General features: G+C 36.4%; 1 protein-coding gene across 1 annotated transcript in view; it reads right to left on the reverse strand.

The window, feature by feature from the left end:
- Nucleotides 1–15,146: 15,146 nt before the first annotated feature.
- LOC149289878 (androglobin-like) overlaps nt 15,147–22,473 on the reverse strand; it is an 82,725-nt gene continuing 75,398 nt past the window's right edge. The window contains exons 30-34 of the mRNA XM_089490139.1: nt 19,893–20,057; nt 19,635–19,746; nt 16,099–16,195; nt 15,626–15,809; nt 15,147–15,332 (exon numbers count right to left, since the gene is read on the reverse strand). Of these exons, the coding sequence (XP_089346265.1) occupies nt 15,147–15,332; nt 15,626–15,809; nt 16,099–16,195; nt 19,635–19,746; nt 19,893–20,057 (744 nt within the window). The remainder of the gene's footprint in view (nt 15,333–15,625; nt 15,810–16,098; nt 16,196–19,634; nt 19,747–19,892; nt 20,058–22,473) is intronic.

The following is a 22,473-nucleotide window of genomic DNA, read 5'->3' on the forward strand; positions in this document are numbered from 1 at the left end:
TAGTTAATAACCTAAAAAAATATATTTTCAAGAATAATTTGTTAAAAATAAATACAAATTACTGATCTATTAATATATATTATATCAAAAGATATTGCCATATAGACACATAAGTAATATATATAAAAATATATATTTTATTGTTTGTGGTATGGGCAATGGGTAGAAATAGAGAGAGAACAGGATATACAAAAAAGAGAAGCCAATTTTGTGACCTAGAAATGGAAAGAATAAGGATAGATAAAAGAAGAGAGAAATTAAAGAAGCCAGGGAACCAAGGAAGTAACATGTTGAGACTGGTTAAATGACCAATGCCCCTACAGGCTTGTCAGGGTTCTCACCCTTCCCCTGCTCGATTATCTCTCTGTCCTTTCGTGGTCTCTGACTTCTGAGCGCTTTTACCATTCTCTCTGCAATTGACCCTGGCCTGGCTGACGTCCCACTCTGGTTCCTGATCCTTGGTTCTGTTATGGACTACGTTGCCCTCTGGTATCCTGGATTTCGTTATTGGTTTGTTGTCTTGTTTTTCGACAAGACTGATATCAATTAGCCTTAAAATTTGTGGTAGGGACAAATGGGTAGAAATAGAGAGGGGAGAATATAGAGATAAGAGAAGCTAATTCGATTTGAGGTGGGTCAAGACCAACATAACAGGTAACCATAGAAGAGGACATGGTTGGGTGGGTTTGGTGTGAAAGAACTTAACTGGCCCGCACAGAGCACTGACCTCACTCAACGCCATCGAATACCATTGGGGTGAACTGGAACGGTAATTGCGAGCCAGGTCTTCTCATCCAACATAAATTCCTGACCCCGCAAATTCTCTACTGGATGAAAAATTCCACCAGAAACGCTCCAAAATCTTGTGGAAAGCCTTCCCAAAAGAGTGGAAGCTGTTATATTAATGTTTATGTAGTTAGTTTGATATAGGTGATCACTGTTTTAGGGTTTCTGAGCACCTGCACAATATGCTTTTGAGTATTTTGTGTTACATTACATACTTACACGTTATTTTGCCCATGAAGAATATTTAGTCAGCCCACTGAGAATAACACTTAACAAAGTGAGTATGTTAGTGCCACCCAGGTTGTACCTCAGGGAGCTAACTCCCACACTGATGCCAGGGACTCATGCCAACTCTGATCGCCTTAAAATAAAAATAAGAGAGGGGACATATCCGTGTGACAGACTATGATTAATGCTAGGCTACTATCTAAACCTCACAGTTCAAATTCTGGCTTCTGTAGCTTAAAGAGTTCCAATGCTGTCAAGAAGACCTATTGTTAAGGCTAATCCCTTGGCAGTTATAAAAGCTCTACAGCCCAAATCGCAGTGCCTCAAAACTTTGAAATTACCTGTAAATTCATGAAGATACAGTAGTGCAGCTCTTTGTCAATACTAATGTATAGCACCACCTGGGCTCTGTATATATTAGAATCTTACCGTGCATTGAAGCAGACCTTTATTGAATCATAATAAATAAACTGTTTTCCGAGGTTTCATGTTCTATTCCCATGCCCCCCAACATTTCAGCTATCCACATCAGGACACCTTTGTGGCGTGAGGCAAAGGACAGGGGCCAGCACCATAAGATAAAAAAAAATTTTTTACAGCTCCCTAAACTGGTTCCAGGGGATCAGAGGATCTCCCCAAATGGTCCATGATCCCCACCACCAGCAAAAGTGGGACAGTGTCCTCAAGTCGGCACTGTCCTGTGAAAACTGGGACTGTTGGAAGGGATGCATTCCTGATAAAATGAACTCTAGATTGTGTAGATTATATCTTATAACATCTCATACAGCCCTTACATCAACAATGCTTATTTCCTGGACTGGTTTCTTTATCACTGTAGAATACATTTTCTTGTTTGCTATATAATTTTGTATCCTGATATTTATTGGTTTTATTTTAAATATAACACTTATATAGAACTGATAGAACACTCACTAGTGATGCAAAAGGTAGATGGAAACAGTGTATGGGGAAATGAAATGAAGGAGTAGAGGGGGAGAGAATAAGATCTCGAGAAAAATGGTGTAAAGAAGAGAGAAAGAGGGAGGAAAGAGACAAAAAATGTCTCAGCACACATGGAAGGGAGTTATCTTCTTCCCACGACCATCTGTTTTTTTCACCCTCGTCATTAGGGGACCACATAGAGATTGCCATTTTTCTACTTTCTGTAATACACCCAGGTATATTCTGTATTTTGAATGACTAAATCAATTTAAGTCACTATTAAGTTTCATTTACATAATTTTACCTATTTTGTCATAAAAATAATTTAAAGAATACCAGAAATACCACAAATGATTTGTACTCTTGCTTTCAGACTAACAAACAAATCAATAACAAAAAAAAAGAGGAAAATATTTGCATTTGTGTGATTATTATAACTGTCCTTACATAATCATTGTAAATAGTTTTATTTTCTAAAAAATATATATAATTTAGTGCATTCATGATCATCTTAGTGAGAATACGATAATATATGGATATATCTTTAAAGTGAAACATGTGGGTTTTGTTTGTAGTTGGAAAAGGTTGTCTTAAACGATGACATACAGTATAAATGCATTGTGACCACAGTTAATAATTAATTGGTATCTCAACAGGAATAGGGTCAATACTTGGACGATTTGGAAAGAATAGTTTAGGAAGCAGAGGTAGTGTGGGAAAATCTTTTACCTGTCAAGGCATCACCAGTTTAAGACGGGATATATGAGATGATCATATCACGCTATTCTGCTGCCAGTCACATCTGGTCACTGTGGTTATTAAGGTGAAGGCTATTAACACATCCAATTCATGTGTGTCATACAGACAGTTTGTCTTACCTTAGCCTGATATCTCTTTAATTCTCCACTGAGAGAATCACTGAAACGGAGATCATGGCATACCCTGTAGAAAAAAAGTTTACCTCAGCTGTTCTCACTGCTTGTGTGACACCCGCATCTTACCGTAGGTGCGGTTGGAAACTACACTATAAATATTTAATCAGTTGCTGAGACTGTGTTAATGTTATATGACTCAGCTAGTTCAGCGATGGCCCAAGATCTCCCTATATGTTAGTGGTGCTCAACTCCAGGCCTCAATAGCTGCAAACTAAACATTTTCTTGGACATCCCAGCTTGAGCATAGGCATCATGATTAAAAATGCATTAAACCACATGTTTCAGGCACACAGAGGATCCTGGCCAGTTTTTGGCCATCAGGGACTGGAGTTGAACATCACTTCTCAATTAGGTTTATTCACCAAACAAGGCATTTTAGGTGGGGGTGAGCTGACACATTTTATTTGATAAGGTTAAAGGTACTGGTTCACAAAACATTAATTGTTTCTCTAGTGTGCTAAGCAAGCAAACCTTGGCAGGTCTACATTTTTATTCTTTCCTAACATTTTAATTACATAAAATAAAAACAAACTTTTAAGATGCTTTTTTCATGTCTATGGAAACACCCTATCAGGGGTGCACATGTCAAGTCTGCAGATTAGTGGCATTCCAAATTAATTACATTGGTTGCAAGATATACACTCACTGGCCACTTTATTAGGTACACCTGCTCCCTACGCCCACCTATGTCCTTTGGGATGGAGGAGGTAGTGATTTCATTTTTAAAAAAGAAAAACCACCTCCTAATCCCCCTACCTCAAAGCATACAACTAATTTGACTTATAGACAAAGACAACCTCTATTTCTCTTCAAATCCTTCCCTGCTGTAGACTTTAGAATCTGAACTACATGGAATCTTATTCAATGGTTGGTCTGCTGTGATGAAATGGGATGGGGATTCAGATTCGTACAAATTCGTACAAATTGAAAATTTTATTCATATGAATGTACAAAAATGAGGAGTGACCCCCAACAAAACAACGAGCAGTATAAGTCAGTCAGGTAGAACACAGCACCGCTTCATGGTCACTCTCTCCTTTCTCTGGGGCATGGGAGTGTCTTTTAGCCTTGCCCACTTTCCCTCATACCCCCAAACAATTCAAGGTTATTGAGCCCTATCCCTTATCAAAGGCTAACCCTGCTCATCACGTGGGTAACCATGACAATCTACATGACTAGCCCTGCCCCCTTACAAACCCATACCCCCAAAGAGGGACCTGGGGACTTTCTGACCCCAGGTATGTACATATATAAATACACAACTTTAAAAAAAAAAAAATTCAAAATGAAACAGGGTTCCACAAGACCATTATAAACTAAGGGAGATCTCCCCAACACCCTTGCCCCCTCCACCCATGTTTCAAGAATATCAGAATCTGTTATTATTAATTAATAGTAAATTACTATCTAAAGCTAGAAAGCCCTAAAGTAGCTAATCGTTTATGTTTTCCTGTTTAATTAATTAAGCCCCCAAAGTGTTCGGATGTCATTGACATATTTCAAGAGCTCTTTCTTTTTGTATGTACCATAACCCTCTTTATAAAGGATAGGCAGGTGGATGTATGGATAGGCCCCTGTCCCGACAAAAGAGCCCAAAAGAGCACTACCCCCCCCCCAATTTACTTAATTGCATTTTTTGGGTAAAGAAAAAAAAACAGAACATGCTTGAAACCAACACATAAGCCACAAGTAAACTTCCCCTGATATCTTTCCCTAATGACTATGTAGCTCTGAAAAATGAGTGATGTGGTTCATTTTGTCCTTCCATTGTTTTTGAGTTGTGTTAACATGTAAGATAATGTTTTGGCAGCCATAAAAAATTCTGATTTATAACATTAGCAGTTAAAAGATTTTTTTTTTCCATTTTCTGTAGTCCCAAAAGTTTTCCCAGTCGAAAATGCATTTTGGAAGGATGGCATTTTTCATTTTCCGGACCATTAAATCCAGCACTTGAAGCTGTGCTGAGTCAGAGGCAGACATAGATAGGGAGTCTGACAGGTGATTTCCTACGACTGCATTTATAAACAGTTGCCAAAAATGTAAATATGGATGACAACTGGATAAAAAAAAATCACATCGATGTTCAATGTTTTTATAAGTCCACAAATTTTAGTTTTTTTTCTTCACCTTTTCTACAGTAGAAATTTTTTTGCAACATGTGCATGGTGATCTGTTCCTTAAAGAGTTAAATAACACTCCATTTCATTGTTATATTCATAAATTATATCCATAAATTAATTAATACAAAAGGTGTAATAATACAAATATTTATTAGGACAGAGGTATTAACCTATTTAGCTTCAGTGCTGCCATGGGTCCTCTGTGGCCAATGTCTCTGCTGATTGCCAGTGCTTTGCTACTTAAGGACACTCGGCTCCGGGCTAATAAGTTTACCAGAGACTGATTGTGCCCTCAATTCTATAAAGATGTAAATATAAATGTGGTATTCTTAAAACCTAGACTATACTGACTAGCAAACCCTAGTAAGAAGATGGATAGAAAAAGAAGGCTGGCTACCGTGCATTTCACAAATTCCCCCGGGAGCTAATTAAGTGTACTGAATTGTGACTACTATATTTTCTTGGTTAACTTGTTGATCTACATATCCATACATATGGCGGACTGACCATCATGGAAACAGCTTAGGTTAGTCAGAAGATTAACTAATTAAAAAAAACTTTTATTAGAGGTTAATTACACTTTTTTAAGGTGATAGAGAATACATTGTTATACCATTGATGGAAGGTGCTGATGGGGATACATTTCTTATCTAGTTTCAGCACACCAAGGACCTCAGACCACTTGGACATTATGTTAAAAATATCACTACTCTTTCTGGCAAGTTCACTATGAGATGAGTAGGGTTGAACAAAAGAAACATGCACCACACAATTCTTTGGTAACTTGTAGGTTCTGCTTGCTGGTCACAGCATATACCATGTTTCCTGAAGTGATCAATGAGTCATGATGTTAGAAGTAATTACCTGACACAAATAGCATAACAAGGCCAATAACCAAGGGAACATGAAGGTGAGGGTGAAGCTCCTAATTCTGGAAATGAAGGAAGCCTTATTTCAACATATTCCTTCATACAACTCACATGCAGTGACATAGCACAGAATACTGGGGTCCTGGTGAGCTCTGTGGAAAGTCCTGCTCCTCCGTGTATGTATATTAGACTCGTGCAAAGCAAAAAATTGCTTTGGATAATTTTTCCATTTCAAAACAAAATTTGCTATATTTTCAGTGGTTGACATTCCTGTCGCCATCTGGACTCACATTTAAGCAAGATTTACTTCAAGCTGCATCATCTTTTTTAGGATGCTCTGTGGCAGCTGTGTCTCTGTGACACTTTACATTTCTATAGAACTGAGGGAGAGACAGTTCCCTCACAACATCTTAAACAAGGGATGCAGATAATAAGGTAACATACCTGTTTTTCTTTTTCATTCTTTTTTTCTTCCTCCCTTTCTCTCTCTCTACCTCTCTCGCTACCATTTTTCATCTCTCTCCCTCTTCCTTATCTTCTTCTCTTTCTTCTCTTCCCCCTTTCTTTCTCTTTCTTGTTTGATTCTCTCGCTCTTTCTTCCCTCCTAACCCTCTTTTTCTCCTTTTTTCACTTCCATCTCCTATTGTCTCTCTTCAGCCCTCCCCTCTTTAACTCACCAATAATGATCTTACCTCGATTCTTTTAATTATTTATTTTCCTCACCTCACTGATATCATTAGTGTCAGATATCATTAATGCCACCAACAATGGCCACACCTTAGCAAGAATCATTTGGGGCCCTTGTAAAACTGGAGTCTCCATGGAACCATAGGGGCTAACTAAACACTAAAATCTACAAACACTAAAATCTACAGTTTAATAAAGGCATTATGCACCATTAATGTATTGGGGGGAGTGGTATTATAATTTATGGTGCTTTTTGATAAATTAATGTGTTTGTTTTTTAATTATCTATATAATTGTTATATTACAGTCATTAGTTAAACATATAATTAACTGATAGAAATATATTCAGTTAACCCAAATAAAATGAAAGCAATATATTAATGCTATATCTAAGCCAAAAAAGTAAATTAATAAAAGTAAAATCTTTGGTTTGCTTTTTGTCATGCCTTGCGTAAGCTTGAAACACCTTGCATACAGTTAGGTCCGGAAATATTTGGACGCTGGCACAAGTTTTGTTATTTCGGCTGTTTACCAAAATAGATTCAAGTTACAGTTAAATAATGAATATGGACTTAAAAGTGCAGTCTTTCAGCTCTCATTTGAGGGTATTCACATCCAAACTGGAGGGAGAGTTTAGGAATTACAGTTCTGTAATATGTAGCCCCCTCTTTTTCAAAGGACCAAAAGGACAATTGGACAATTGACTCAAAAGTTGTTTCATGGACAGGTGTGGGCTATTCCCAGAACACGCGGTTAAAGGAGTTCTCAATGCAAGTGAAACAGGCCATTCTTAGGCTTAAAAAAACCCCACCAGAGAGATAGCAGGAACCTTAGGAGTGGCCAAATCAACAGTTTTTGACATTCTGAGAAAACAAGAACACACTGAAGAGCTCTGTAACTCTGGACAAGTGAAGAACACTCTCCAGAAGGTAGGCGTATCATTATCCAAATCTACCACAATGAGAAGACATCACAAGACCAATCATAAGCCCCAAGGATAGAACAGCCAGATTAGACTTTGCTAAAAAGACATCTTAAAAAGCCAGCCCAGTTCTGGAACAGCATTCTTTGGAAAGGTGAAACTAAAATCAAACTGTACCAGAAAGATGGGAAGAAAGAAGTATGGAGAAGGCTTGGAACAGATCATGATCTAAAGCATACCACACCATCTGTAAAACACGGTGGTGCCAGTGTGATGGCATGGGCATTCCTGGCTTCCAATGGCACTGGATTACTAGTGTTTATTGATGTGAAAGAAGCAGCCGGATGTAGTCTGAAGTGTATAGGGGTATACTGTATGCTCAGATTCGGTCTAATTCATTAAAGTTGATTGGACGGCACTTCACTTTAAAGATAAATAACACAAAACATACTGTGAAAGCAACCCATTAGTTTTAACGCAAAGAAGCAGAATATTCTGCAATGGCCAAGTCAATCACCTGATCTCAAGCCGATCGAGCATGGATTTTACTTTCTGACAACAAAACTTAAAGTAGAAAGATCCACAAACAACTGAAGACAGCTGCAGTAAAGGCCTGACAAGGCATCACAAGGGAGGAAATCAAGCATTTGGTGATGTCCATGCCTTCTAGACTTTAAGCAGTCATTGCCTGCAAATGATTATTGACACAGGTATTAAAAATGAACATTTTATTTATGATTGCGTTGAGTTGTCCAACTTCTAAACGTTTTTATTTTTATACAACCCCTTGTATTAAAGCTGAAAGTCTATACTTTAATTGCGTCTGGGTTGTTTCATTTCAAATCAATTGTGGTGGCATACAGAGCCAAAATTATGAAAATTATGTCAGTGTCCAAATATTTCCAGAATTAACTGTATGTACAGTTAGACGGCTTTCCAGTATAGGTTATATTTGCTTCTTATGTTTGGAATCACAAAAAAATCTACAACCCATCACAGGAGAGTGGAGTATTCACCTAGCCTATTCTAGAAAATGTAGCTGTTTACTACCTTTCCAATGAAGATAAATTGTGATGTAGGACATCTGGACCTCACTGGTCTTGTGAAAATTACTGATTTAGCTTAGGCTCTTCCACTGTATAGCACATATCTGCCTATACTTTCTTTTGGCTCTATTTACTAAAGAGTTAAAAAAAGAGGTTAATGTAAGTTAAATAAGCCAATTTAGGATTAACTTTACTGAGCAGTACAGTTTTACAAGTGTTATATAGAAAAATGATAAATACAAAATGCAAAATAAATATAAATAAATCAAAAATATGAAATAGAGATCCCTAGGACCCCCATTAACTATTCCCACTCTCAAAATAAACCTCTCGGAAGGAATAGGTTTCAAATATACCCCCATAAATACATCCTATAGAAGGCACATACCCAACCCTGTGCCTCACACTTCCGTCCAATGGCTTGGGGTTAAGGTGCTAGAAACCTCTTTTGGAGAGATGCTCCCCCCATGCCTATCCTTTGGGATGGAGGAGAAGTTTTGAAATAAAAGCAAATAAAGACTAAAACCATCAGTGACACTTCTGCAGTATTGCACATTTCAAGCTGGTATGTCGTTTTATTGAAGAAATGCACTTGAAATGCTATTTTTACTCTTTCCATGCCAGAACAAACTCCATTTTGAGGTATCATAGAAAATGGAGGAACATGTTCATGAAATATCCTCTGTTGGAAAAAAATAAATATAGATACTTAAAATTGATCATTAAATACAAATATAAACCACAACGATAAATGGTTTTCAGTATTGGATTTTATTATGATTTTATCAGTCCAACTTACCCCATTTTATCAAATATACCCAAACTCACTGGAATAACAAATTTTCTTACTTTTATTTGAAAACATCTTTGAAGCCGGCCAATTAATTTTACCCCATCAAACCATATATTTTTTTAAACTAGACACCCTGAGGCATTTCAAATGCTGTATTTGGGGTTGTTTGGCAGTTAAATGCCACATTTGGATGGAGTGCATTTTTCAATTTAGAATTTTACCATCTGGTCAGCCTGACCCCCATGTCCTATTTGGGACATTTTTGTACGAGGCCAATTCAATTACCTCATTAAATCAGATTTTTTTTTTAAAGTGGACACCCCAGGGTATTTAAAATGGTATATATTTGTATTTTTATATTTCTATATATATATATTTGTACTTATTTGTAGGTATTTTAAGTCTTTCCATGCACCATCCAGCCTTTGTCAAAGTTTGTCATTTTTGTGTGTTTGTTTTTCACTCACAGTGCACTTTAGGTATATGTCAATGTCAAACAACCCTCCAATATGTGTTCAGCAACATCCCCTGTAATACCACCCTTTCATTGGGTTGTTTGGGGGCTAAAAGGTCACATTTGAGAGGTGCATTTTTTTCATTCTGACACCTTGTCAGTTTGAACCTGGCCAGTTCCGTTTGCCCCATTAATTTAAACTAGACACCCTATGGGTATTTGAAATGCTATTTTTACTCTTTCCCTGCCAGGATTTCTGAGAACATACAGCAGTAACTTTGTTTCACATTTTGTTGGAACTGGATTCCACTGATGGTGACATCAGTGCATACATGTTTTTAAATGTTACCAAATGTTTATTTTTCCTTCAATTGTATTAATTTACTTGATCTTCCATACTATACAGTTTAGCAAATAAAACCCTTTTTCCTATACCGTTATATATATAAATAGAGAAGTTTTTTTGCAGACACAATTTACATGCGCTACCTGCCTCAATAATGCATTAAATAATTATATAGATTTAGCAAATGCACATAAAATACTAGCCCTGTTATGTTTTGATGCAAAATAATACCGACTATTGGCTTTTTAAATTCTTATGAAATTGTAGTTATTTTATAGTATCTGTTTTACCAAAATATAGAGATTTATGGAGTATTTACCATAGTAAGAATCTTCATTAGCACACTAAGATATCTTTGTTGTTGTTGTGGCCTGCCATCATGTAGTATTGTGTAAATTGTAGTTATCAAAATAATGAATGCATCCATTTACTGCGACTCATCTGCTGGAGGTATTTTTTCCTGACATCTTTTGCTTACTCTGTAAACCATACATTTAGTTTTTATCTTTTACAGCGGGAAATTGATAGCCTGGAGCTACTTTAGTTTACATTGATAAGAAATCGTAAAATCTATTCCAAACCTTTTATGAGTATTTTCTTGTGCTGCTTCCGTTCCATATATTTTCCTCCATGGGAGATAAGCAGGAAACACTGTAATGGGTTATTTAATGCTTGTAGAACTGGAATAGGCTATTCACTGCATACTATGCCCAGAAGTGGAGCTCATAAATTCTTACTTTCTCTAAGGCCTAGGCACAGTGATATTATTGACTAGGCAAGCATGGCTTCTGTTTTGGTACATGGCAAACAATACAGTGCTGTGCATTCTCTTTGTAGTTTGATATGCTGGAAAAAGCTGGTAGCCTATCCTTGAGCTATGGAATCTTAAGTCTTTACCTTATATTTTATTACTATAGACAAAATATTTTTGTTTTACAATGTGCAAACTAGACTTTAAGTTCAGAAGATTTTTCTTGCTGGAAATCTTGGCTCAGATAAGAGAAAAATTATATTTTTTTGTAAAAAAAACCCCACAGTGACAAAGTGTTTGTTACGTAAGTATGTGAATTAGAATTAATGCCCTTATGGTTGAATCTGCAGCATAATTCAAAGTGCTTTTACAGAATCCATACTTTGAGTTGTATAATTATGAAGATCTAAACAGCAAACAGAAAAAGCACCTTTTGCTTACAGTATTTACAGTTACACTTATAGTTACTCATGAATTCAGTATAAAAATAGAGAACGGGATCAAGCTTACTGTCGTTGACAGCCTACTAAAGAAGAACGAATATTAGAGTACTTAGTGCTTATTCTTCAAAAATGGGGGGAAAAGTGCTTACTTGAAGTAGAAGCTGCAGTTTTACAGCTGCCCTCCTCCTCTGTGTTCAGAAGCCAATCAGTGTCAAGAAAGTGCTTCCACCTCCAGAACTGGCTGAAATAATACTGGAGCTGACTGGCAGTAAGTAAGTGTTCAGCTGAACACATTTCCTGCATGGAAAATGGTGGTGGTTGGGGGCAGGCAAAATGGGCAGAATCTCCATGCATTTCCAAGGGACACAATGGAAATGTAAAGGTACCTCTCAGCTGTCATCTGCAACAAATTATGATTTTGTCCAGCAAGGAAAATGAAAATGTAGCTAATCTAAAATTATTGCTTTGCAATGTTCTATACATTACTGTTGTGGCATTTGCATGGAAATAACCTTTAGACATAATATTCTGCATTATATTTATGCTTTTCCTAAATATTTCTTAGGCTCCGCATAATATTTCACATAATATTCCATTTTCTCTATAAATTCCCTTTGTACAACAGAAATAACCAATTTAAATATATTTACCGATACCCAACAATACATTAAAATCTTTAAAAAATATTAATTTAAATATCCAACTAATAATAATCTATACAATTGTTCATAATCCATTTATGCGCATCTATAAATTAGTTTTGTTTCTTCGGCATAGTATTAAAAAAAAAAATCTCTCGAAAATGTCAGTACCCGTTGTAATTTCCCAGTTTTCTTTAAATAACATTTCATAAAAACAACATGCTTCCTGAGAGATAAGAAATTTCTTTCTACATTGCAGCAATGCACTTCTGTGCAGACTTGGTCCTTATCAGTCAGAATTCACTTGCCTTCATTAGCCTTCATTCCTCACACACATTACAAGAGGGGGACTTTTTATTTTCTTTTGCCCAAATTAGACAGGCTTGTAGATTGTTATGGGAAATAGCTCATTGTGTACTGCGTCCTTACATCTCCTGCTGGCACATTAGCAGTGTGTTTCTTTTGCTGATTAAAAATTAAGGTCCAATCATGTTTAAACAGTGTTTTCAAACTATAAATTGGTTTGGTGATTAGCAGACACACTAAGAGTTCATTCGCATGCAGGTAGTGTTATGAATTTACATACAGGGTGGGCAGGAGGGGCATTTTTTTCAAGAAGGGGGATATGAGTGTATAATAATATTTAGTGTATAAATGTATATGTGTGTGCAGTGCCCTCTTCTGGATTGTTACTTTAACACACCCCCATGGATAAAAAGTCTGCACAAAGTGTACCGTATTTTTATTATTTCCTTATTTTTTACACTAAAACCACTGTTAAGCATTCAAGGTTGCGAAACGCTAATACATTTACTGATGGGCAAATCTGTTAAAATAATTTTGCTAGTCAGTAAACATTTGATGTGGATTGTGTTACCTGAAATCCTTTTCAGTCTTATATTCTGTAAAATGTTAACATTTCAGTGGTTGTCCACCCTCTGTGCAATGGATACGTGTTCTGCATGTGATCACAAATTGCAAATCTATTAAATGCCATATACTGTAAAACCTTGACACTTACGGATACTCAAAAGTACAAAATACAATGTCCTCTAATGTGAATTGGAAAATGTATATCTACATTAAGCGTGTTTATTATGCTTGAGGATATTATACCTTATTATTATACCTTAGATATTGCTTTGTCTTCCATTAGACCAACTATAGTGCAACAGCACCTTGACCCTTGAAGTGGATTTGTAACCTTTGCCAAATTTTTCATTCTGCAGTTCAAGAAACCTTACTAAAAATTGAAAAGAATATGTCTAAGTATTACAAAACCGCCTTATGTGTGCATCATGGCCGGAGCCGTCTTACCCCTTAGCGATCTTTCCAGCATTCCGGACAAAAAACTGATCAGAAGTTAGGTTGGCCACTATTCGACTGAGATTTCAGCTACCTTTACCTTTTTTAATCAAAATAGTTACATCAAATAAAAAACAAAAGCTACTTAAATGTAGTTATCCTAAAAGTTGTTCTGCTATTCCCACAATATTATAGTTACATGCAAGGTGTTTATATGTCCTTCTTATCTGTATACAGGAGACAGGCTGTATTCTCAATTGTATATATTGATAAATTAGATTTAATACAGTTTATTTATGTTTTGGTTGAAAAAACTGACATAACTTACTGATCAAAGCACTTATAATATATAACCAAAATAGTATAATGTGTAATGGTGGAGAACTGCCCTCGTACAGAAACTCCCACAGAGACAAGCATACAATGTTTACAAAAACAAGAAAAATTAGAGAAATGTATTCAATATCATATAAAGTTCTAACGTGCACAGCAAGGTAGGTTTTCATCAAGACCAAAAAAATTTACAAAAAAGCCTCTAGAAATTCTGCAAAGTACCTTTATATTTCCAATTTAACCAGTAAGATTTGGCTATTTTAACCATACAATATATTAGTTAAATTCATAAACAGACTTTCATCAGCCTTATGGTCTTCATTTAAGATTCTGATAATATTGTACACACTGTATAAACCAAAAAATGTTCCTTGATAGACAAGTTGGCAATATATAGAACCGCTGCATAACCCAAGAAGGTATGATTATCTCTGTCATCTAGTTTTATTAAAATATATATGGTTGTGCTATGGATTTTCCTTCTTGCGCTTTGTTTCCAAGCTCTAGGCAACATGATCAATCATCCACACAGCTATATTGATTCTCTACCTGCTCAGATCCCTCATATGTTTGTGAATGTAATCACTTGACATTTGGCTTTGATTCATAGACCATGAACATTTTGCACTCTTCTTGTTATTAGTTTTCTCCCATTTCATGTTATTGCTTCTTTTCCCTTATGTATACTGTTGAGACGATACAGGTAGGAGTGTCTTAGTGGTGCATTTGTTATATTACTGTATGTATATATATATATATATATATATATATATATATATATATTGGATTGTTTGTTTCTATGTTGTCCATCTGTATACATGACAATTGCCTACTTTCTGTGAAGATCCCTGAATGTTCCTAAAGCACTGTTATTAACTGTAATTGACAGACAATCTTCAACTATTTTATTTGTCTTTGGTAAATTCAAGGTTATATTTCCTGTAAACCAAGAAGGTAAGAAGAGAGAGTGCTAGTTTTATTATGATAGCTAATGTGAAGTAAGTGGGTATAGGAGCCACTTGTTTTTGAATTCTAAGCCCATTTAACCAATATGATTACATTTTTGACATGGAATATGTCAAGTGTGTCTTTTGTTCCTTGCTGTTTCCTATAGTTTATAGTGATTAAATAACTTTTCTTTTAATATAACCAGTTTCTGCATCATCTGAGTTGTTCTTTTAAGCACCATTTCCTTCCCCTAAGATGTGGAAGCACTTGGAGAGTATGTTTTATTTTAAAGTTGCTATGATGAGGTAAGTGGGAATAAGTGCCATTTATTTTTTTAAAAATAAGCCCAGTTGGTGCATTAACTACCCATTTAAGGCACTTGAAGCGAAATTGGGAAAAACATTTTTTTCTTTTTAGAAAGGGTGGTAAGTATGGCAAAGTCAGGAAAAATATGACAGGTAAACACATGGTAACCTAAAACTGAAAATAATGGTTTTCTCAAAATAAAAAATATTATTTTTAAAATTATGAATCACATCTATAAAACATAACAAAAAAAGATTGTTATGGAAACATTGTGCTTTAAAGTTAAAGCTTCTATTTTGTTTTCCCAGAACGTTTTGCACTTTTCCTTTTTGGTGACGGACTTTTCTTCTGTTCAACTTGAAGAGACGTTTCTTGGGCTGCCAATGCCTCTTGCTTTGTTTTCTCAGCTTCTAGCAACTTATTTTTGTACGATTCTCGAGCGCTGAGAATTTCTTCACGGGCATTGTCTAGTGATAACTGTGACACAAAAAAACATTAAATTAAAGAATGCTAAATAGATTTTAAACATATCCAGAGGTGTTTTTTTTTATACTTTACTTGTGTGTGTTTTAGGCTTTGTAAAGATTATCGTTGTCTACAAAATAGTCTATAAAAACAGGAAGATATATTACTTAAAATAAATTAATTTATATACACTTATATCACAAGCCAGTTCACTGACGTAGCACTTTCTTAAGAGAGTCTGTAACTCAGACTGGTGACCAGTCTGACTTACAGAGAGAACCTTTTTACTCAAAGCCATTTGTTACCTGTAAGTCTTCATACATTTGTAGAACCTTCTTTTTAAGCACATTCCGTGCATTTTGGTCCATCTCTTTTCGCTTTAAAACGTCTTCTCTTAGTTGCCTAAAGCTTTGAATTTCTTCTGCCTTTTGTAAGGCTTGTTGTTGGATTACAGTCTCATCTCTTAATAATGGTTTCTCTCTTGTTTTTCTATACAGAACCACAAAATCAGCATAATAAACACACTGGTTGCTATCAAACACACCACATTTTTGACATCCCATCTGATGTGGGTTCCGTCTTCTATTATGATGGTTAAGGGGACAGTTTAATGTCCTTGATTCCCCCATCATATAAGAATGCATAGTACTCTGTGACTGCATATAATGGCTGGAGTGTCCCTTTTATTAGAACACATGGGCTTGGTATTATGATCAATATATTAAGTTATACCAAGGGCTGCATATGCCTTCCCACTACATTGGAAAATTGTGCTTACCTAAGGAAAGGTGTCAGGTCCAGTGGTTCCACTTCTTTTTTTGTTTGCAGGCTTGGTTCTGTTGACTGGATTTCTAAAACTCTTGCAGAAGTTGATGCTGTATGTCATATAATATAAAATAAAGTAAATGTATCGATCGCAATGTACTTCTCATGCTTGATCATCCAAAAACACTTTCAAGCACTAAACTTTTACAGACTATGCCAATTTTAGATTAAATAATGATCCTTGTTAACATACACCAATTAGCCATAACATTATGACCACCTGCCTAATATTGTGTAGGTCCCCCATTTGCCGCCAAAACAGCCCTGACCCATCGAGGCATGGACTCCACTAGACCTCTGAAGGTGCCCTGTGGTATCTGGCACCAAGAAGTTAGGAGCAGGTCCTGTAAGGAGCATCCTGGTGTCATGTGTTCTCCAGGTAAGCGACGCACCTGGCCATCCACGCAATGTAAAAGAAAACATGATTCATCAGAGCAGGCCACCTTCTTCAATTACTCCGTGGTCCAGTTAGTATGCCCACGTGCCCATTGTAGGCGCTTTCGGCAGTGGACAGGGGTCACCCTCGGCACCCTGATTAGTCTACAGGTACTGACACCTTTCTATCAGAACCAGCATGAATTTTTTCAGCAATTTGAGCTACAGTAGCGTGTTTGTTGGATTTGACCGCATGGGCCAACCTGCACCCCCCAGGTGCATCAATAAGCTTTGGCCACCCATGTCTCCTGTTCACAGATTTTTCCTTCCTTGGACCACTTTTGATAAGTACTGACAACTGCAGAACGGGAACACCCCACCAAAAAGCTCCAGTTTTGGAGAAGCTCTGACCCAGTCGTCTAGTCATCACAATTTGGCCCTTATCAATGTCGCTCAGATCCTTACGCTTGACCATTTTTCATGCTCCTGACTTTGAGGACGAAATGTTCACTTGGTGCCAGAAATAATCCATCCACTGACCGGTGCCACGATAACAAGATTATCAGTGTTATTCACTTCACCTGTCAGTGGTCATAATGTTATGGCTAATCGGTGTATTTAGGTTCAATAAAATCAAAGTAATTTGTTTAGGCAGATGTACTATTGTGCGCAGTAGTATACTGTAGCTCCCATTTACCTTGGGTTTTGATCGTCTAACATCCCTCAATCATATGTTTTATGATTCCTTCATAATTTTCCATCACAAGGACTGAATATGTATTGTTCTAATTGTAGTACAAAAGTACAGTATGTTCTGAAGACTAGACTAATGGAGGAAATCAATTTGACACCAGCTGGAGGAAAGTCATCCTGTTCACATTTACTTTTTAGTTGTTTATTCCTTGCGGATCACGTGTACAAGTTCTAGCGTAGGCAAAGCAGTGCTAAAATAATTGAGTGCCAGGGGCTTTCCCAACAATCAGCTCTTAACAATGTGCCTACTTTGAAAGGTTTAACTTGAATTATTTGCTGTTCCTCTAGTGAATTGCTTATTTTAATGTTTATCTCAAGAAAGTTTCCAGCACTGATTTAGCCTTGGAAGTGAAAATAACAAAAATGCTTCTAGAAAAGCGTGATTATTTATAGAAATGGAAAAAATGGTTCCCCTTGCAGTGAAACATTTTCCTGGGGATATCTAAAAACAAAATCAATAAAAACTTTAATGTTCTCTCACCACATTTATGTTTTTAAATATATATTTTTTTATTTTTATTCTCCACTTACTGTTCTTCTTCAGCACTTTGTACTTAATTAATGTACGAATAAATGATCAAAAACAAATGTTCTCATTTTTAAAAATCTTTTTTTTCACAAAGTGACTGAAAACATATTTTAAATTATCCATGCCGTGACTTAGTCTTTGCTAATCTTTATGCTGTGGCCCTGTAACAAATCCCATTGATTTCTTACCAGCCTTCAAAGCTCTTAGGCAAAGAAAAGCTGCTTATACCAGCAGTGCAATATAAACCATAAAAATGTACTTTGTTACAGTAATTCACATTTTTCCTGAACTTTACTCAATTGAAGTCACAAAACAACATCTTGTATTTATAGTTTGAAAAAGAGAGTTTCTGGTTTTTTTAACTATTCACTGACATGTATTATGTTACTCAATTGCTTAATTGCTCTAAAGGGAAACTTTAAACACAATATGCACTTTAAGACGTTCCTCACCCCAGTTCTTAGGCTTGCAGGACATGTTTTCAGCCAAACACGCCTCATGCTCATAAAAGCTCATGTGCTCTATATTCACTGCCCACCATCTCCAGCGCTGGCTTGTACAGGAGTCTGGGAGGATCTAATTAGGCCTTCTGTGCCCATGCACAGAAAACAATCAAACAATTCCAAAGAGGGAGGAAAACAATCGTATTGATTCCCAAGTGTAAGTGTCTAGTGTATGGGACACTAGTCTTTCCGTTTAATGTGATAGATGACAATTGACATTTTACTTTTCTTTTCTCCATGATAGTTATTTTCAACCTCTTTGTGACACAGGATGTACTATTACGTTCTCTAAAACATGCTCTAGATGACAGAGGATGCAATAGTATGTCCTATGCTTTTTCCCTGCCGGTACATGGGAGATCAGGGAGCCAGGTAGCTTCTTGCTAACTGATTGCTGGTTACACCGAAATAATGGGAAAAAGCCTGAACAGCGGTTGTCAGTCCTAATACTACCAGAAAAAAGAAATTAAAAAAAGGTTCCCAGAGTGGCTGTCCAGATCCTCCTGAGACCTCTGATAAACTTCTCCAGCAGGTTGATCACAGGTACTGCAATAAACAATTCAGGGCAATGAATCCCTGCTGGCTGATCACTTTGTGATCGGCAGCAGTTGGGACAATAGTGAAAAGAGAGGGAAACAGTGTTTCTCCCACCTCAAAAAATACATTTTAAGAATGGCTAAAACATATATATAAAAATAAAATAAAAATAAATAATTAAACAGACTCCAGACTTTGACATCATAATGGGCACTGCCCAGTTCCTTGTGAGGTCACTGAGAGATCTCCATTAAAAAAGTGTAAAAAGTAAAAACAAATAAACCAAAAAATAAATAAATGTAAAGAATTTTTGTAAAAAAATAAATGGGTGCCAAAATAGCTGGAGCCCCTCCAACGACAAACTTAACAACATTTTTTAAAGTACAAAAATAATAACAGTGTGGTATGTAAGGGAGAATTTAGTTAAAAAAAAACTATACAGGGGATGTCTTTTTTATCAGTAGGACCTAACTTGTGGAAGAAATCCTAAATAAAAATCTTGATTTATGTTTCTTTTTTTTTTTTTACATTTTTAGATACTAAACGAAAGAATATATATAAAAAAAATCAGCATAAAGAGAAAGCTTCATCTGTCCTTGAAAAAGCAACATATAATTTGTGTGGGTGCACTAAACATGGAGAAGGGGAATCGTGAGTAAAAATAGATGTGCTAATGACAAACTCTCTGGTCACTTAAGACCCATGTGTCGCAAAGGGGTTTATTATTGTCTAATAGCATTGGAGAAATGATGGGTTATGTAACCAAGCAGAACAGAATCAAATTCTTCTTACTTTCTTCTACGTCCAGAACCTGGCTGTCTCTGAGAATTGTCTTTTCTGTGGAATCTTCGATGGACACTTTTTGCACATACTTGTTGATGTACTGCAAACGTGACTGCAAAGCCTAAAATTAAAACTCTGTGTTAGAAATAGTTTTAGGTTTGTGTTTCATTTTCTGCGGTAAGAAGCCTTCCAAATAATTGTATTAACGTTAATGGATTTTGTAGCTGCTATTTAGATTTTTGCAGATACCTTCTTTGATAGAGTTACCTTAACAGCTCTCCCTGGTTCTGCCAACTCCCATGCTTGTTTCATGGCTCTGATCTCATCTATACGTTCTGTATCTTTCTTCACTTCTATTGTGTCTGCTTCACTAGTTTCGCTGACCAGCCTTAGATTCCAGAATGGTTTGTTTAAATCCATCAGCTGTTGAGCCTAGATTTGTGGAGAATGCAATTTCAATCAATTTATACACACACACATTTTATATATATATATATATATATATATATATATATATATATATATATATATATATATATATATATATATATATATATATGGGAAGATGACCAGCAAAATAAAATCGGCTCCCATCGCTTTCACCACTACAATTTATTGTAAGCTTGCGAGCAGGGCTCTCTCCACCTAATGTATCGGTTTGTCTTAGTCTGTCAATTCTCGTCTGGTCATACCCCTTGTATATATGTATTGTATTAACCCCTTCAGGACCGACGTTTGCATACTGCGTCTTCCCTTGAAGAACGCAGTTTTTTAAAAAATATTTAAATTCCGTGCTCGTGATTCGCTTCAAAGCGATCACGTGCACGGAATTAAGGGGGAGTGGCTGCTACGGATCGCTGGGGACACCCAGCGGTCAGTAGCAGCCGCCCCTCGCGATCCCAGCGTTCATAGCGACGATGGATCATGCATCACCGATGACGTACCTGGTATGTCCCGGTCTGCCGGTGACCTTTGACCAGGAAGTACCAGGTACGTCCCGGTCTTGAAGGGGTTAAGCTCTGCGTAAATTGTTGGCGTTATATAAATAAAAGATAATAATAATAATAATAATAATTATGAACACTGCTGCCTGAACCCTTAATAATTCTGTACCCTCTATATCTCTGCTCTCATATCCAAATACTCTCCTTAACGCCCATGGCTTAGTCTCTCTTCTACTGTTGTTACATCTTCCCACTCACGTATTCAGGATTTCACATGCTGTACGAGTTCTCCGGAATTCCCTAACCCTTTCCGTCAGACTTTCTCTTATGTACTCTAGTTTTAAAGGCTTACCGAAGAACCTCCCTATTGAAAGCATACAATTTTCGCTCTTAATAGCCTCCTCCATGCCCACCCGTGTCTTCCCCTTATCTGCATCATGAAAATCATGAGAAAGCTTACTGAAACCTTGGAGTCTGCCACACTGATTTACTTATCCCATTGCTTGATCTGCTGCCCAACTTTGCCAGTCTACTACCCGGGATTACAATAGAATGGTGACCAAATGTGTCTTTCATCCCAAAAAATTATTCCTGCACAGTATGGTACATCAAAGTAGGTTCTAATGTCCAAGGAATCATCTTTCAAAAACATACATTTTAACTTTTATATAATAAAATCCACTTAGATATGTTTAAGTAATGAACGTGATGAATCCTTGATTATCCTTGAAAATAATGAAATCTATTTTAATAAATTGTCTATACAAATGTATTTTGCTTCCTGAAAGCTTAATGGGAGGTTCTGTAATCCTTGGTTACCCTGTGGCAGGACTGGTCTTTCTATATCCCCAGCTTTATCCCCAACTTCTGTTACATGAGTGTTTGGGTTATTATAGAAACACACAGTCAAAGCAATTCTGATATATGCCTTGTTTTAATGTTAAGCAATTATAGAAATAGGAAGAAAGGAGAAATAAAGGGTGCTAGATATATTTGTTCAGGTATACATATATTTGTGAAAATGCTCATTTTAATGGTGGAGCACTTAAATTATAATTAACTATATAAAATATTACTTTACATGATTTAGTTATCATGTAGTGTTGACTTATGCTATGTAAACACTTGATGGCAGCAGAGACCAGGAAATACGGATACAATTATTTAGTACCAAAGTAAACCCTGTTAACAGTATAATTAAAATTTTGAATCCAAAAGCATTTGTCCTTTATTAATGTGTAAACGTAAAATAGGATTACATATTAAGGATAACTTGCGGACTAGTCTGTTTTAGTCTGTTTGTAGCTAATACTGAATCAATAACAAGCTGTTCTGTATCTATAAAGATGCCTTTTTGAAGGCATATTGTCATCCAAATCACTTCATAGTTACTGTCCTCTTAAAAGTGAGCAATGATATCCAGAGTTGCCTGGAGATAGGCGAGCTTACTGGAGCATTTTTCCTAGACTTTACAAAAGCCTTTGATACGGTAGATCATGATCTTCTGGTATAAATGAGCAGTCGCTCGGCTGGTTTCGTTCCTACCTATCTGGTTAAATATGTGTCTGTTTCTGACACTTCTTCTGCGTTGCTGATTAAGGGCAAAGTGCCTTAAGGAATGATCCTACGGCCCCTGCTGTTCTCGCTATTTATACATGATTTACCCTCTGTGTGTGCAATCTGGCAAATGTGCACATGTATGCTGATGATACAATCATTTATACGAGCTCGACAAGTGGAAACCGTGCTACAGGGTCAGTTTTCTAAGGCTGAAAAGTGGATGGCTAGCAACAAACTAAACATCGAGACCAAATTGTGTTATAACCTGACCCTAGTAAATCCCTATAAATATCATGGTATGTGGCTAGATCCCAATTTGTCTTTTGGTCTCCATGTTGACAAGC

This window comes from Sceloporus occidentalis, unplaced genomic scaffold (genome assembly GCF_023333645.1).
Source record: "Sceloporus occidentalis isolate IW3139 unplaced genomic scaffold, rSceOcc1.0.p SCAF_42, whole genome shotgun sequence".
NCBI lineage: Eukaryota > Metazoa > Chordata > Lepidosauria > Squamata > Phrynosomatidae > Sceloporus > Sceloporus occidentalis.